The 17,334-nt window shown below is 34.9% G+C and overlaps 1 protein-coding gene across 1 annotated transcript in view; it reads right to left on the bottom strand.

The window, feature by feature from the left end:
• OLA1 (Obg like ATPase 1) overlaps positions 1-17,334 on the bottom strand; it is a 173,073-nt gene that overhangs the window by 3,960 nt on the left and 151,779 nt on the right. Inside the window, exons 8-9 of the mRNA XM_069470764.1 lie at positions 2,459-2,599; positions 1,671-1,767 (exon numbers count right to left, since the gene is read on the bottom strand). Coding sequence (XP_069326865.1) covers positions 1,671-1,767; positions 2,459-2,599 — 238 coding nt within the window. The remainder of the gene's footprint in view (positions 1-1,670; positions 1,768-2,458; positions 2,600-17,334) is intronic.

The raw sequence follows: 17,334 nt of genomic DNA, 5'->3' as shown, positions 1-17,334 counted from the left end.
CTCATCTAAAGAACATATAAAAATCAATATATAAATGGACATTTTAAAGGCATTTCCAACAAATATAATCTATGTTCAGCAGATAATTGTGAAATTCTCAAAAATTTTTAATAATAAAATTTTTAAACATTTTGCATAATATACTCTGCCTCTAACCATCATGAAGGAAATTCAAGTTTATATAGGAAGAGAAATGTCTTATAATTACCCCATATATTAAATTACAAGGACATATATTACACACACACACACACACACACACACACAGACATGGAAAGAAATTTGAGAATTAACAGTGACCTAAAGGCTGCTTAATAAAGCATGTTAAAGTGATAAGGAGTCTGACACTATAAAGCACAGTTTTTACAATAAAAGATGTATTGGGTTAATATGGCTACTCACTGATGCTTACCTGACTAAATATCTTAGCACATTAAATCATGGATACTTACAATCAGTCTTAAGATAAGCCAGCTTTCACATTTTTAAGCCCAGAGTATGCTATCTTTCCTGCCTTACATACTTAAGTTTGAAAGTCCTAAGGCTTTAAAATACATCTTTAAAATATATAGTAAAAATAAACCCTGACAATTTGCTTACCAAGTTGAATTTGCTTTGACATTATTTTTTAAATCTATATAAAAGGACCTTAGTTAGAAGTCAATCAAATATTTTTTTTTACAAAGGGGAGAGGAGATAAAAGTGAATCTCACATTCACACAAGGCATTTAATATTACGTTGAACTGCCTCCATGTTTTTATCCATATTAAATCAAAATAAATGTAACAATAAATTACAGCAGTCACTGAAAATAGAAATCAAAGCAACACTAAAATTTATCATGTAGCATATATTTAAAAAGCATAATAAAAGACTAAGAAAACACTATTTCTAAAAGTTCTGGTATTATTTTTATATTCTATAACACTATTACGATTACATGTATTTCAAAATATGTTTCAATAGTAACTACTATATTACAATATATTTACATTTTAAAGCAAACCATTGCAGTTCAGTTTCTATTGTCCTCTGGGAATAAATTAGTCACTCTCTGGTTGTATTCAGTATACATCAATATTTAAAATACATATCATATTTTTAAAGAAGATTGGACATATAACACCAAAAATAAACATTACTTCTGTGAATTCAAATAAAAAAGGCATGAATTATTACACATTGAGTTTAGCTTTTTGAGCCTAACTGTGTATCTATGAAGAGCATAATGATGTCATATTGCTTTTATTGCTGAAAATGTAATCCGAGCAAAGCAAAGGAGGAAAGAACCACCCGCAACCCAAACAAACTTAGCGAATACAAAATGAAAAGCAACATCAATTTCACTGCAGACAAACCCAGTCACACAGATTAAGCAAGCACAATACTGGTGCGTCTTATCTCTGACCACAGGAGGAGGGTAGACAGATTCTACAGGATGAAGAAATTCAGACTATGTAATAGGCAGAATCAATTGTTACCTGCCTCAATCAATGCCGCTCCACTTTCACTGTTCAGCAGCTCACAAATAATTAAAGTTATCCTGGACAAAAACCTCATCTGTAATGACTAGCTAACCGCCACCATGACAAACTTCAAAGTCAGTGATATCAATCTGAATTCAATAGTGTGGAACTGGATATAGCTGATGAATAAGTATGAATCTTACCCTGATGGTCCATGCACGCACTTCATCTGGGCCTGCAGTGAAAAAGTATTCTAGTTGGAGTGCTGCAAACCCAGCCTTAATGATCTTTGGCAAAGCACTGAAATAAAATGAAACAAATTCACTCAACACATAAGTTGATTGTGCCAGAAATCGGTATAGAGCTAAAATTATTCATTTCAAGCAGGAAATGTTAAAAGATATTAGTAAATGACCATTCATCATTCATAATACACTTGAAGAGGTCAGAAAGCAAGTAACTATTTCTGAAAACATCCTTTCTAAAACCAGTTTTAATTGTATTAACCTAAAGGTATCATTTTGAATTGTTTACTATTATAAAAAATAAAAATCAGACCTACTCATTTTATGACTATTTTCATCCAATATTAATTATTTCCAGGACTTGGGCCATGAAAGCAAAATTATTTGATTGAAATCCAATATTCAAACAATATATTACTGTTACTCAGAAAAATTACGGCAACTGAATCACCCTTTCCCCTCCCCCACTGAACATGACGAAAGAGTTTTGGCGATCATTCCTCCTCAAAAATATACATAACTAATACCTATGTTATAATTAAAACACTGTACGGAGATGACAGATGACAGTTAAAAACTTAATTTAAAATAAATCTTTTCACTCTGTCTCATGGTAAAGAAAGGAGAAGATTCCCTCTTTATAATGGTAATTACTCTGTCATTTATTATTCTATCAGCGCAAGCAATTAAATTACTGCAAGGAAATAGTTGATAATAAAGTGTAGGGAAAATGAATGCTAATTAACCTTTGTGTCATGTTCGCTTCCAGATACTTCTGTCTCTCCTCAGCACTCAATTCTTGCAACTTGAGTTCCAAGGCCCCACTAAAAGGAATGACCAAGGCACCTGGGTCATACTTGTCCACCCACTCTTTAATTTTTATCAACCTGTAGACAAAAAAGGCCACAACATTATCTTGTAGTGCATGCATGACTGTACCACATTCATTATTATCAAGTAGCACATACATATTCATAAGAATTGCACGGTTTTATGATGCCATCTTTTTGTGTATAGCTTTCCAAGGTCAAGGCATTAACAGGCAGCAACTGCTTCAGGTATACGCCATAATATTTTACTGTAACCTACTTTTACTTTAGCACATTATCTATGGGAACTATTGTACAAATATTTTAAAACTTTTTTTAGTAATACTAAAATTGTTCAGCATTAACACCTATACCCTTGAATAATGCCTCAATTTTATAGTTTCTTATTTTCCTTACTTTACAAAGCAAATTTTAAAAGAGAGAAAATAAAAAGTTCTGTTTGTATAGGAATCACACCTAAAAATGCCAGCTAATTTCAAAGAGTCTCTGACAACAAAGAATTCATTCTATACAGATATGTATATGCCCAGTTTAGTTACTTCTTAGACTAACAGAACTTACAGTAATCAATGGTTTTGAGGGAGATTTTGCTAGTCAAAATAAACGTGCAAAAATACAGATTTACAAATATAGTTGATTATGTACACATTGTTCTTATGAATCTGACTTTTGTAGGAACATAAATAATAGAACTGCAGAGGAAATAAATTCCTTTAATCACAAAAGATTTGGAAAGCCAAATCAGTTAGGAAACTGATACTAGTTATTGGGGACATTATTGAGCCTTTGTCTTTTTTTTTCTTTCCAAAGCATGAAGTATTTTGGCAAAGTAGTAATTAGAACATAAATGAAATGAGTGTAGTTAATCTATTAACTAGGTTCAGATCCTACCACTCTCCCAGCTTTTTATTCCTGGGTAGGTTACTGAATCTTTCTAAGCCTCAGTTTCCTCATCTGTAAAAATAGAGATAATAATAGTACATAATATATCATGAAGAACCTAGAAAAAGAAAAGAATGTCTGTAAACAGTAAACAGATAATTAACAGTAGTTATTATTACTAACTGTTGCTCTCAGATAATCATAGCATATACTCCTACAATTCTGGAACTGAGTTTAGTATAGGACTGACTATAGATTCCACTGAAATTTATATTAAAAATTTGAATGTATGCCATACTCTTATGTAATTCCACTAGCCTCCTATATTTAGATGAAGGTTTTAATAGCTATTATGGCAAAATATTGTAGCAGAATCCTTTAAATAATCAGTGTAAATGCCACTTTAGGGGAAAAGAAAAATAAAAACTAAATCACAAATCCTTCAAAACTCAACTATGAAAGAAAATGGTAAGGGATCACAGTTATTAGAAAATTAAGAATATGGCCCACTTAGCAGGATTCAGGATGGGAGAAAGGAATGAAAAATTCACACAACAGCTTGTACATGTTTGTTATATAAAAGTAACTACTTATTTAATATGTTATTAGTGGTTTTTGATCTTCATAATATTTTTTCCTTTGTTCATATCCTAAAAATATGGACCAACCCCTAATATTGTTTTGTAATAAAGTATGTGGCCTTTAAATACAATTCAAATCAGATTATTTTCTTATCCAAAATTATGAAGAACAGGCAAAAAAAGGAGGGGGGGATTTAAATTGGTACTTCGCCTATAACAACACAATGGGATTCTAGGTTATTTCATAGACTTACATACTACTCTATATTCACACAAAACTCTATATTAAAATATTATCAGTGGTTTTGTAATAATAACATACTTTTATTATGTAAGTTAGAATCAAATATGTAATTTAAAAAGCAGATCACATACCAAATACAAATTCAATAAAAGTGAAATAAAACAAGCCCATGTAAAAGGACAATATAAAAATATCATATATATTTTGTTTCATAAATATGGTCAACATAACTAATAAAACTAGAACCATTAAGAAACAACAAGATAAGAAATAATTACTTTGGCTAAAACATCAATTCAGAATAACAATAGTTCTACCCTGTCATTTTAACAGCCTTTCCTGCAGAGTCCTTAGTGGGATTATTTGCATTCCTCAGGTGTTCTATTGTACAATTCAGATGAATAAAGACTTACAAATCATTCCTCTACCGCCAATGTGAGACTTTGATCTGGTGAATACACCATTGTACCTTAACTATAATTGGCAAAAAACCTGACAGTGTAGAGCATCACAAGCTTAATAACAAAGGAGAATATCTCAAAGTGTTGACAGATGATCTTCATAATGCAGAAGCAGAGCTGGTACATTTTAGCAGTAAATGAGCACTGAGGTCTAAAGGTCTCTAAAGTGACTGACATCAGACCTGCTATAGCCTCACTAAAAGAAAAAGGTACCGTCACACTCTCCGTAAAGTGAGTTACGCTCTTTGCCTGCAAGCTTCACTTTTGTGACTTTCACTGTCATAGAAAACACAGGGAAGATGAAAAGTGAGTTAGGTTCTTTGGCTGTCTGTTTTACTTTTGTGACTTTTACTATCAAACAAAAGTGAGAAATGTCCCAAAATGATTTTCAATTATGTATTTGAAATAAGCCTTGGGTAATTAAAAAAATACAACTCAATTTCAAGATTAAGGCCTGAAATATATACAATATATCTATTAGGTCTGATGGTTACAAAAGTGTGATAATGAGGCCAAGATCACAAGTTTGAACCCCATAGGGACCAGTTACCTTTTGCAGAAAAATATCTATTCTCTTGCTACAAACCATACCCCAAACTGTAGCTAGTCATCTCAAAAATGTAAGCTACTGGCACATGAGGGATATAGAAAATTAAAGTTGAGCTCAGTAGCACTACTGAAAAACAATCCCAAGCACATTCTGTCAAAGTGACTGGATAAAAATCTCCATGTACAAATGATAGCAAATCTCAAAAGAAAGCCATCCAATTGCTAGTGACCAAAATAATAATGATGATATCATCGTAGAATATCAAATTATATGGGGGTAGGGGAAGAAGGAACAGTAAAGACGGCAGACTCCCAAAGAGTTAAACTGTAAAGACTTTCATAGTATTCACTTTGCCAATTTATATGAACAGATTATTCCAAGGGGATCCATCCTTCCCCATAAGGAGCCGAAGCCATGTTTGATTTCCTCAGTCTTATGAGTGACAAATAAAAAGACGAATAGCCATTAGTTGTGTTTTTCTCCCTGGTATTGATTCTACAGCAAGGAGACAAAGCAGGGACAACTAGTTTTAGATTAAAAGAGTGATGCTTTGAGATACACTGGGGCAGATTGTGATCTGTAGATTTTTTGGCAGAATGAGATGTTTAGCATTAGATTTCCAAAAGAGCATGTCTCAATTACTTTTAGTCTTATAATCTGACCTTCTCTTAGCCCGTCTTAAAATTCCAGATTCCAAAATTTGATTTTTCCTAGGGTTAGTTTTCATTGTTTATATTTCTTTTCCCAGATACTAATTTTATTGCTAAAAATTCTATTTATTTCTTTTTCAAATTTACCTGCTGTTTTGGGGTAATATTTTACTCTTATCTTACAAATTCTTTGTCCCTTTTAACATTACCTTACAAATGCCTTTCAGACTACTTTTGACTTCTAGTTTCTTGGGTATAACTCCCCCCCTCCACCCCTGGTCATCTGGTAATGACCTCTAGGGACAGTTGGTTCCTGTATATGTGTGTGTCTCTGTGTGGGGGTGGGGGGGGTGGGGGAGTCATTTTGGGAGTTGCAGTTTGTGCCAGCCTCTAGGTCAGTTTATGTTTTTAGGCTTAGTGTTTCTACACTAGATTATGGGTAATGACTTTAACAGTGCAGTTCCAATCTCTAATTTTCTGAGAATAATAGTTTCCTCCCTTGGCTGGAAGGGATGAAGGATATTTTCCAGAATCTGATCATGGAAAGGACTGTTCCTTCCAGGCTTTGTAAGTCAGCCTAGTTTCAGTACCAATAGCCTAGAACCCATACCTTGACTCTTACTCTGATATGGAGACTAAAGTCTCTAAACCACATATAGTAGTCCCTCTTTATCCAAGGGGGTATATGTTTCAAGACGCCCAGTGGATGCCCAAAACCTTGTACAGGACCAAACTCTATATATATTATGTTTTATCTTCATTAAGTCAAGAACTTTCTACCTTTTCACCTAAAGGAAGCACTTTGCGGCTTCTCTTTGGCATATCGAAATCGCCAGCATCAGTACCCTTGTGCTTTGGGGCCATTATTAAGTAAAATAAGGGTTACTTGAACACAAACACTGAGACACCATGACAGCCTGATAACTAAGATGGCTACTAAGTGACTAACAGGCAATGTCTATTTCGTGGACACCCCCGGACAAATTCACATCCCGGGTGGGATGGAGCAAGACAGCACAAGGTTTCATCACGCTACTCAGAATGGTGTACAATTTGAAACTTAGGAATTCTTTATTTCTGGAATTTTCCATTTAATATTTTCAGACTGTGGCTGACCTACAGTAACTGAAACTGCAGAAAGCAAAACTGCAGATAAGGGGGGAACTACCTTATTACCCCAGTTTTTCCCCGAGGGCCACGCACTGTCAATTTCATCCTCTACTGTCATCGAGTTTCCTTCCTGTTCTTAGCACCTTGAGAGTCCTTTCCTTGCTTTAAAGTCCTGCTGGGTGTTCTAAAACTACCACACCACCATCAATAGTACCGCCTTCTCGTTATTTTATCTGGTGTTTCTGTGTGTTAGGAACAAGAAGAGGGCCTTCTCTACTGGCTCAGTCTACCACCTTAACCAGAAGTGCTCCATACTAGAGTTAAATGTCCATTTTACAGTGTTATAACACAAAAACTTTCAAACTTTTTTGACCACCATCCACCCTAAGAAACAGATTTTACACTTTGATGCAAACATGTGGTATATAGACATATTACTTTCACACACATATCCAAACTGGGCCAGGTTTCAATAAACAACACTTACCTTTGTAAAGGAAATAGAACAATCCCAATAGTGCTATTTGACACCCTGCATAAAAACCAAATCTGGCAACCTGAAATAATCCCTGAAACAGTTTTCTCTAGCATACTTTAATAAGAGCTTTGCCTTTTTTTCTATACCTCATGCCCTTCTAGTCTTTCAACTACCCCCAGTCACTCAAATTCGGATTATATTTTCTGAAAATCCTTTAAAGATGGATCAATCCAGCACGAAAGGTAAGTTATATTACCACTTATGGGACCTTTGTTGAACATTAGGACTTTCTCAAATCTGCTTATTCTGCTCAGCAACATCAAAGTATAGTTAAAATCTTTTAAAATGTTACATATGGTATTATTAGACCCTTACATATACCTTATATAGTTTTCTGAGTGAACCTATGTCTTCTTTACTTTTTTAAAAAATCAGCAATGACAAACTTATTTCTGATTATACAGAACTGGTGGCAAGAACGTCAATATTCACAAAATGATGTAATTTACACAAAAGAGGGTCCAGGGCTGCTTAATGCAGTGACTTAACATCATTCAGTCAATGTCATTAAAGACCTTGCCTTTACTAACCCACCTGCCCTCATGCTGTCCGTGGTTTGGATGTGCCATTAATCCAGGGGGCACTGATAAACACTGAGGTGGTTTGTACTCTCCTCCCTTGAAGCTTTATTCTCATTCCTATTACAACTACTAAAGAGTCCCAAAGAATGACTTCACATATCAGAGCCTTCTTTTCAATTTTCCAAACATAACTACTGCAAATTAATGCCAATTTAAAAGTGTTAACCTATAAACTGTTACAACAAGTTTATAATGGAAACTAAAATTAATGCTATAAACAACATATTTAATATAAATTGAAATATATCATAAATAATATTCTAAGTAAAAAAATTAGCTCTAGAAAATCCACAATTCACAACTCTTCAAAATTCGTTAAATAAAATTATTAAAATACATCTTGACTTTCATTTTATTTCTACTTGTAAATATTCTTTGCATGAAGGTTATTAAGAAAGTCAGTAGTTAAAAAAAAACCAGGGAGTAAGAAGAAATACTAAAACAAATGTTAGTGCAATTCACTAATGTCTAGAAATCTAATCCCTCTTCTAGAAGAGAGCTCTATCTGATACATGTAAGAGATTTCAAGTTTCAGTGTTCTTGCCTAACTCTATGGAGCTACACAGAATAACAATTATAACTTTGCTATTCAGAGTATGATCACATACTTGGGTTCGTGATAGAAATGTAGAATCCTGGACCCAACCTCAGACCAGAATCTGCACTTTAACAAGATCCTCAGGTAATCCATATACATGTTAAACTTTCAGAATCACTGAACTAAAAAACTTTGAAAACAAAAGCATATTAACTGAAAGCATGGAAATGTCTGGGATGACTATGCAGACCATAACTAAGCAGATGCTGACTATCTTATCCCACTGATACAGGAAAAGAATGAGAATGACAGAAAAATTCCTGCTTACATCTCTCAGGTTAATTAAACCCAGAAGTGGAAAAAGTGACTACAATTTCAGGAAGTATAAAAAAAAAGTTTGCTTTGAGTCCCCCGCAAAGTCAAAGAAGTTTCAGATTCACAGTAAAAATAATTAACTATTTTAGACAGAATTGCCAAGGTCAATGGTTTCTTACTTTACAAGTCATAATCATGCCTTTCTTTCTTTCTTTTCTTTTTTTTTTTTTTTTTTCCCCTCCCTTCCTTCCCTTTTCCCTTCTCTCTTAATTTATTTTGAGATGGAGTCTCACTCTGTTACCCAGGCTGGAGTGCAGTGACTCAATCATAGATAGCTCAAACTCTTGGGCTCAAGGTCCTCCTGCCTCAGCCTCCTGAGCAGCTGAGAGGGCCCCAAGCAATTATGCTTTTCTTATTCTAAGAAGCCTCAATATCTGGGAAAACAGCTATAGTAATTTAGCTTTGGAGTCTAGATTTAAAATGTAAGAAGTGATTCCAGCAGAGAGAACACTGTGAAATTTAAATTTATATTAAGTGAAAGAAATATTATCACAAATTTTTCCCTATAAGGACCTCACAGAACCACTGTCTGAAAAGACTCATTCATTCTACAGTCACTATAATAAAGCTGTGTGTGTGTGTGTGTGTGTGAGAGAGAGAGAGAGAGAGAGAGAGAAAGAAGGGAAATATATTCTAGAGAAATGGGCATTTCTTTTACAGGAAATCAAAACTGGATTTCAGGCTGTTTTGAGGATTAACAAGCTTTCTGACTGTAGTGACACTGATAACTGGAAGGCTATCACAAAATTAAAATAAGTGTTATGACAAGTAGGCAACCTTAAAAGCAAATTAGAAAAATGGAAATACACTTATTCCAACCCTTTGGGTTCACCATGATTCTGAGATTTCATTAACCCCCAGTATGCTTTAAAAAAATACATGCAATTAATATATATGTGATGAACATGTAACAACTTTACAGAAATCATTTCTATGTTTAGCAAAAAAGGCTCAAATTTTTTAAAAAAGTTCTTTGCAATAAATAAACAAGTGGTAAGGAGACATCAGGATACATTCTAATTAGTTTGAGTCAATCACAGTTCTCCCCTCTCCAGCTGGCAAATGGTTTGAGAGCAGGCATGTGAACCATTCTGGACAAAGGAGCCAATGAGGAATAAGGGGGAAGCCTGTTAGAGGTTCAGGAAAAGGTTCCAAGAGGTTCCTTTGGCTCTTAAAAAGAGAAAGGAAGAGTCTCTGCTGGACACTATGTTGGATCTTACTCCTGGAACTCCAGCAGCCATTTTGTGACTATAAGAATGAAAGTAGGAAAGACGGGGAAAAAACCCTTAGGTCTTCATATCACAGGAACACTGAATTAACCAATGCAGGAGACAAACTACCTTGGGTCTTATTATCTTGGGATTGTCTTTGTTATTTGTAGCTGGAAGCATCCTGATGCTGCTAATGATGACACTTTGAGGTTATCCTTATTTAAGTGTATGATTGCAGCTCCTCTTAACAAGTCTAATTCCAATTTGTTCTTTAAGATACAAAGAGCTATCCTGAGCTCCCATGTGGGCAGAAGCTACCACCACATTCCACTGTACATGATAAATTGCTTATTTTCTTATTTATCTCTTCCCACTATAGAAAAAACTTCTGGAGATCAAGGACTATGTCTTTGTTCCCTGCTATATTCACAGAACCCTCCTAGAACAGTGCCTGGCACATAGTGGATACTCAAACATTTTCTGAATGGATAATAAGGTAGAGAGCTTTAGCTAATAACTAGCCGAGTGACATCAGGCAGTTATTTAATATCTCTTACCTTTAATTTACTCATCTAGTCTAGGTAAGTAGTTTTCAATCTGTTCTGAGTTCCCTAAAGGATTTCCTGAGCTGCTTGGAGGAGAAAGGGTAAGGAGAGCAAGTGAGGAAGGAACAGTGAAATTTTGGACCCTCCACTCTTGGATTTCAACAAGAGCTACTTCATCTTCACATGCTGGGCTTCTGCATAAGATTTCATCTGAAGACAGAGGTATGTTGTTTTAAATGACTCCAAAGTTCACTGATTAAATGACCCTTTTGAAATGGAAAATTCTATCACTTTATGGCATATGCCAAAAATCAAACAAGTGCTGAAATCTTCAGACACTTCATTCAGATTTCTGCTTAAATGCTACTTTTCAAGATCTTTTTAAAAAAATAGCCTCTCGGCCAGCCGTGGTGTCTCACGCCTGTAATCCTAGCACTCTGGGAGGCCGAGGTGGGAGGATCGTTTGAGCTCAGGAGTTCGAAAGCAGCCTGAGCAAGAGCAAGACCCCGTCTCTACTAAAAAATAGAAAGAAATTAGCTGGACAACTAAAAATATATAGAAAAAAATTAGCCGGGCATGGTGGTGCATGCCTGTAGTCCCAGCTACTCGGGAGGCTGAAGCAGTAGGATCGCTTGAGCCCAGGAGTTTGAGGTTGCTGTGAGCTAGGCTGACGCCACAGCACTCTAGCCTGGGCAACAGAGTGAGACTCTGTCTTAAAAAAATAAATAAATAAATAAATAAATAAAATTTAAAAAATAGCCTCTCCCTTCCCACTTTCTGTCTCTATTCCCTTATTTTGACTTATTTTTATTCACGACACTTGTTATAATATATTATACACTTAATGGTTATTGTCTTCCACCTAGCATTCGTGGACCCACCTGACAAGTTATTAGGGCAAGGAAATTTTTAAATATTTTGTTCACTGCAGTGTCTCCAGCACCATCTATGATAGTGCCTGACACAACAGATGCTCGATAAACGCTGGGTGGATCAATAGCTAGGAATGAATTAAGTTGAAATCTAACCTAAAAAAGATTAGGTCAAAGAACATTCAGAAGCACACATGATTCTTAAAGATCCTGTCTACCTGTCTTCTGCCAGGGTCAACCTTTAGAAATTAGTAAGCTATAGTTGTCTTGACCATTGGAGTTACGCTTATTTTTTAGTTAGAATGGTGAAGTGAAAATCACAACAGAAACTGGGGGGGGGGGGGAGGGGGCACACCTAATTGCTGTAGGCTATATAAACAAAAATTCCTAGTACAGTGTGGGGTTATTTTCATTCCCAAGTTATATCTGTGCTTTGAACTACTACAATTCAATTCTGAACTATTAAGCTACTAACCATCTCAAGGTTCACTGTGAATGTATCAAAATGAGCACCTCAAACTTTTAGATGTTTCCTAAATCTTAGGCTTCTTACCCCACTTCAAGGATACTAAAGTTAAGATTTGTGTTCATACTAAGTGGGCCCAAGTAGGTTATATTTTTGAAACTTTAGAGCAGTGTTTCTCAAAATGTAGTCAGTGAACAACCTGTGAATCCAGGGCTTTACAAAAAAACTCTAAGTTTATGATCTCTGGAAGTGGCAATTTGCATTTAACTCTTACAACACTTCACACTCTGGATGTCTGAGAGTAACTGTTCTTAACTGATATCTGTATCTTGAGACTATGAAACTGTGTTAGGCAAAAAAGTTTCCCAACTATATTATGATCATACATACAAAATGAAATTACTTGGGGCTGCAGATTAACTATCTCTCTTTTCCATTCTTCAAACAGGACAACAGCAGGTTGATGTAGTCTACAACTGAAATATGAATTTATAGGGAGAGCCACAAATCTTGATTTAACTATCACAGATATAATTTTCTAAGAAGGTAATGATATCAGAGGTGGGACTTTCATATCCAGACTATTTATGAAGATGAAGAAAGTCATAAGACTACCTTTGATAACTTGGGAGAGATGGAGAAAGGATGGTGGAATGAGTGTGTCCATTGGGGGAGAGAGAGAGGGAGTGTATGTCGCAGCACATGTGCCACAGTGGTAGCATGCCAGAGAAACAGTATCATAAACATGATGAAAACTTCAGTACAGAGTTTTTTTGAGAATGATCAAAATTTATGAAGGGTCTATAAATGATAAAAAACTAGAACGAGGTAGAAATATATTTAACAAAAGAAGTATAAGACCATACATGGAAAACTGCAAAGCATCACTGAAAGAAATTAAAGAGCTAAGTAAATGGAAAGACATCCCAGGTTAGTGGATTGAAAGACTTAATACTATTAAGATGGCAATATTCCTATAGATTCAATGTTCAAAATTCTGGCTTATTTTTTTTTTTTTGCAAAAATTGACAAGTGAATCCTAAATTTCATATGAAAATGCAAGAACCAAGAATAGCCAAAACAATCCTGAAAAAGAACAAAGATGTAGGACTCGCACTTTTCTCTTTTAAAACTTACTATAAAACTATAGTCATCAAGACAATGTGGCACTGGCATAAGGCCAGACATATAGATCAATGGAACAGAACTGAGAGTCAAGAAATAAACCCATATGTCTATGGTCAACTGATTTTTTAAAAACTGTGGTAAAAAACACATAAAATTTACCATCTTAACACCTGTACATTTACCAAGTGTATAGTTCAATAGTGTTAACCATATTCACATTGTTGTAAAACAAACCTTCAAAACATTTTCATCTTGCAAATCTAAAACTCTACACCCATTGAGTAACACCTCCTTGTTTTCCCCTATCCCTAACCCCTGACAACCACTATTCTACTTTCTGTTTCTATGAGTTTGACTACTTTAGATACTGCAGTATTTGTCTTTTTGTGACTGGTTTATTTCACTTAGCATAACATCCTCAAAGTTCATCCATGTTGTAACATGTGACAGGATTTCCTTTTAAAAGGCTGAATATTTCATTGTATGTCTATACTATATTTTCTTTTTCCAATCATTTACTAACGGATATTTGGGTTGCTTCAACCTCTAGCTATTATGACACTGCAACGAACATGGGTGTGCAAATATCTCTTCAAGATCCTGCTTTCAATTATTTTGGATATATACATAGAAGTGGGTTTGCTGGGTCATATGGCAATTCTATGTTTAGCTCTTTGAGGAATCATCAATTGTTTTCCCCAGTGGCTGTACCATTTTATATTCCTATCAGTAATATAGAAAAGTTCCCATTTTTCCACATCTTTGTCAGCACTTGCTATCTGCTGGTTTTTTGATAGCGGCCATTCTAATGGGTGTGAGATTATGTTTCACTGTAGTTTTGATTTGCATTTCTCTAATGATTAGTGATGTTGAGCACCTTTTCATATTGTTATCATTCATTTTTATATCTTCTTTGGAGAAATATTTATTCAACTTCTTTGCCCATTTTTTGAGTTCTTCATTTGTTTGTTGTTGAGCTTATGGTTAATTGATTTTTGACAAGGGTACCCAAACAATTCAATACATAAATACTACTCAACAAATGGTGCTTAGACAACTAGATATCCACATATAAAAATTAAAATGGACTAAAGATCTAAATATAAGAGTTAAAAATTAATTTTGTGTACCAAAAGACACCACAAAGAAAATGAAAAGACAGTCCACACAACAGGAGAAAATATTTGGAAATTATGCATATATGATAGGGGTCCAGTATCCAGGATATATAAAGAACTTTTGCAACTCAACAATAAAGACAGAAACTAAATTTTAAAATAGGCAAAGAAATTCGAATACATATGTCTCCTAGGAGGACATACAAATAACAATAATCATATAAAAAGATGTTCATCATTAGTCATTAGAAGAATGTAAATCAAAACCATAATGAAATACCACTTCACATCCACTAGGATAGCTATAATTAAGAAGACAGACAATAAGTAGTATATCCATATAATAGAATATTATTCAACAGTAAAAAGAAATGAGTTACTGCTATATGCTACAAATGGGTGAACACTGAAAACATTATGCTAAGTAAAAGTGGCCATACACAAAAGGCCACATATTGTATGATTCAATTTATATGAAATAGCCTTAATAGGCAAATCCAAAGAGAAACAAAGTAGGTTAGTGGTTGCCAGGGGTTAGGTGGAGGAGGCAAAGAGTGCTTGTTAATGAGCGTGGGTTTCTCTTAGGGATGTTAAAATGTTCTGGAATTAGTGGTGATGGTAACACAACACTGTGAATATACCAAAAACCACTGAATTGTGCACTTTGAAAGGGAGCATTTTGTGTATGTGAATTATATCTAGAAAATAAAAAAACCCAAACTAAACCGAGAACTAATCTAAAGATAAAAAACAGAAATGCTAACATTCCCCACATTGTGATCCTATTAATGTGTGACCTTCTTGTGGAGATAGTACGGCCAATAAAAAAGCAGAGATGTTTGAGTAAGACAAACAACAATTCAAATTACAGCTCAATTGCATACTAGCTATAAGAACCTGGGGAAACCATTTAAACTTCCTGAGCCTCAGTTTAATCACCTATAACAAAAATAATAATATCTACCCTCACAGGCTGATGTTAGGATTAAAGTGCTTTGTATATAGGAGGCCTTTAAATATGTTCCCCCCACAGCAGGGGACGGGGACAGGGGTGGGAGGAACCTTCAAATGGTAGCCCCCAATCTTAGCTGTCTCTGTCAGTGAGTGGGTCATTCTCAATAGTTACAGTAGAGTTAGAAATACTGTTAGATGGCCTGTGAGTAAGGAATGGGAGCTCTTTTTAAAAATCAGGTCTCTATTTCTGAGAAGCCTTGCCTAACTGAATCTTTATGGGCAGGGAGGTAATTGGAAGGGAAAGAATTCAAGCACAATGACTGCAAAAGTATATATTAAACAACTATGTGTATTAATAAACATGACCCTAGATCTTGGGGATGCAACTTTGAAAAAGGAGGGTAGGAGGTAAGAAAACAAACCAATACTTTTAATGGTCTTTACACACTTTAAACATTTTTTTCAGGTTAATTTAGTTAGAATAAGAAAGGGAAAAAAGGAAAGGTTTTTGTTTATAACAGAGCTAGAATTTTGTAGTGCCAGTAAGAAAGTCAGAGACTCCCAGGGGAAAAATAAATATGGATGTGTATGTCAGAGCCCACTTGCAAAGATATCCCTTCCCAAATGGATCCTTCTTCCTGAAGTTGTTCTTAATTCAACCTCTGGAGGGTGTTTCCAAAAGAGAGTCCATTCCATGATCCCATTTACCAAATCCTCTCACTATTTACCAAGTGGAGTATATGTGAGTTTCATAAAGGAGCAGACAAAGGATACAAAGCCAAGGCAGTGATTGTTTAAAAAAAATAAAGAGTCACTGTTTCTGTATCTTTGAAGAATTTGAGGGCAGGGGAGAAACAAGCACTAAAAAAGAAATGGTGGCTCTTACACAAACTCCAATGGTTACAAATAGGTACACGAAACTCTTCCTGTTAACAACCTGTGGCAAAACTTTCAGCTGCTTCTGAAAAACTTATTCTCTTATAGAAATGTTTATTTTAATATAATTTGGTGTGCACAGTCATATACAAAGTGCCAATTGGCTTAATGGAATATTTTGACAGAAGAAAAGGAATAATTGAGAAATATGTTGGAGTAGCACCATATCCACCAAAGTTTGTAGTTGGTTTCACAGCTTATAGTTTGTCTTAGTAATCAATCAGTAATAAGCCAAAGCCCATTATTTCACTGAAAAGACATCATTGTATGCAAAATGAACTTTTGCAAATAAAATACAAAAGTTAATTTATTTTAATTAAAGGAATCCTATAATTAAAGAACTCCCACAGGCAACCTGTTTGCAAAGGAAGCAGTATAGAATACGGTTACAGAACACTGGGGTCAGACAGAGGAGGGATACTGGCCACACCATAGAACTTTCTAAAGTCTCGGTTTTCTCACCTATAAATGGAGATGATAGTAACTACTTCACAGGGTTGTGATGAAGATTAAATGAGAAAGTACATGTAAAATTCTTAGCATGGTATCTGATACAAGGTAAGTGTTCAACATGTATTAGTTGTAATTATTATTTATAAAGTGAAGAATGGCTTCCTCAATGTTCACATCACTATTTCTTAAACAGAATTGTGTTGTATTTATCTGTGATCTGGCTACTAATCAGTTTTATCTGAGAAGGAAGGTCTAAGCATTAACTACTTCAAAAGTATTTCTTTTCTTCCTTAAACTGTCCTGTCTGCTGTATAGACAAATGGCAAATTTTGCTACCCAGTAAAATCACTGAGTGATAATCCTGCAGCTTCTAAGAAGAGGTAAAAAACCATTTAAGGTTGCAAATATCATATAAGTAACAGATTTGAGGTAAACCAGCAGGAAGCCTATTTGACTCTGTTATATTTTCTAAACCATTATTACTCTAAATAACCAGTAATACTCTAAACCAGTATTACTCTAACCATTTGTTACTCAGCTCTGGATGAAGTGGTTTCACATACCCTACTCTCTGGCCATACTGGGAAACATCTTATCCC

This window comes from Eulemur rufifrons, chromosome 1 (genome assembly GCF_041146395.1).
Source record: "Eulemur rufifrons isolate Redbay chromosome 1, OSU_ERuf_1, whole genome shotgun sequence".
NCBI lineage: Eukaryota > Metazoa > Chordata > Mammalia > Primates > Lemuridae > Eulemur > Eulemur rufifrons.
This window is presented reverse-complemented; position numbering and strand designations above follow the sequence as displayed.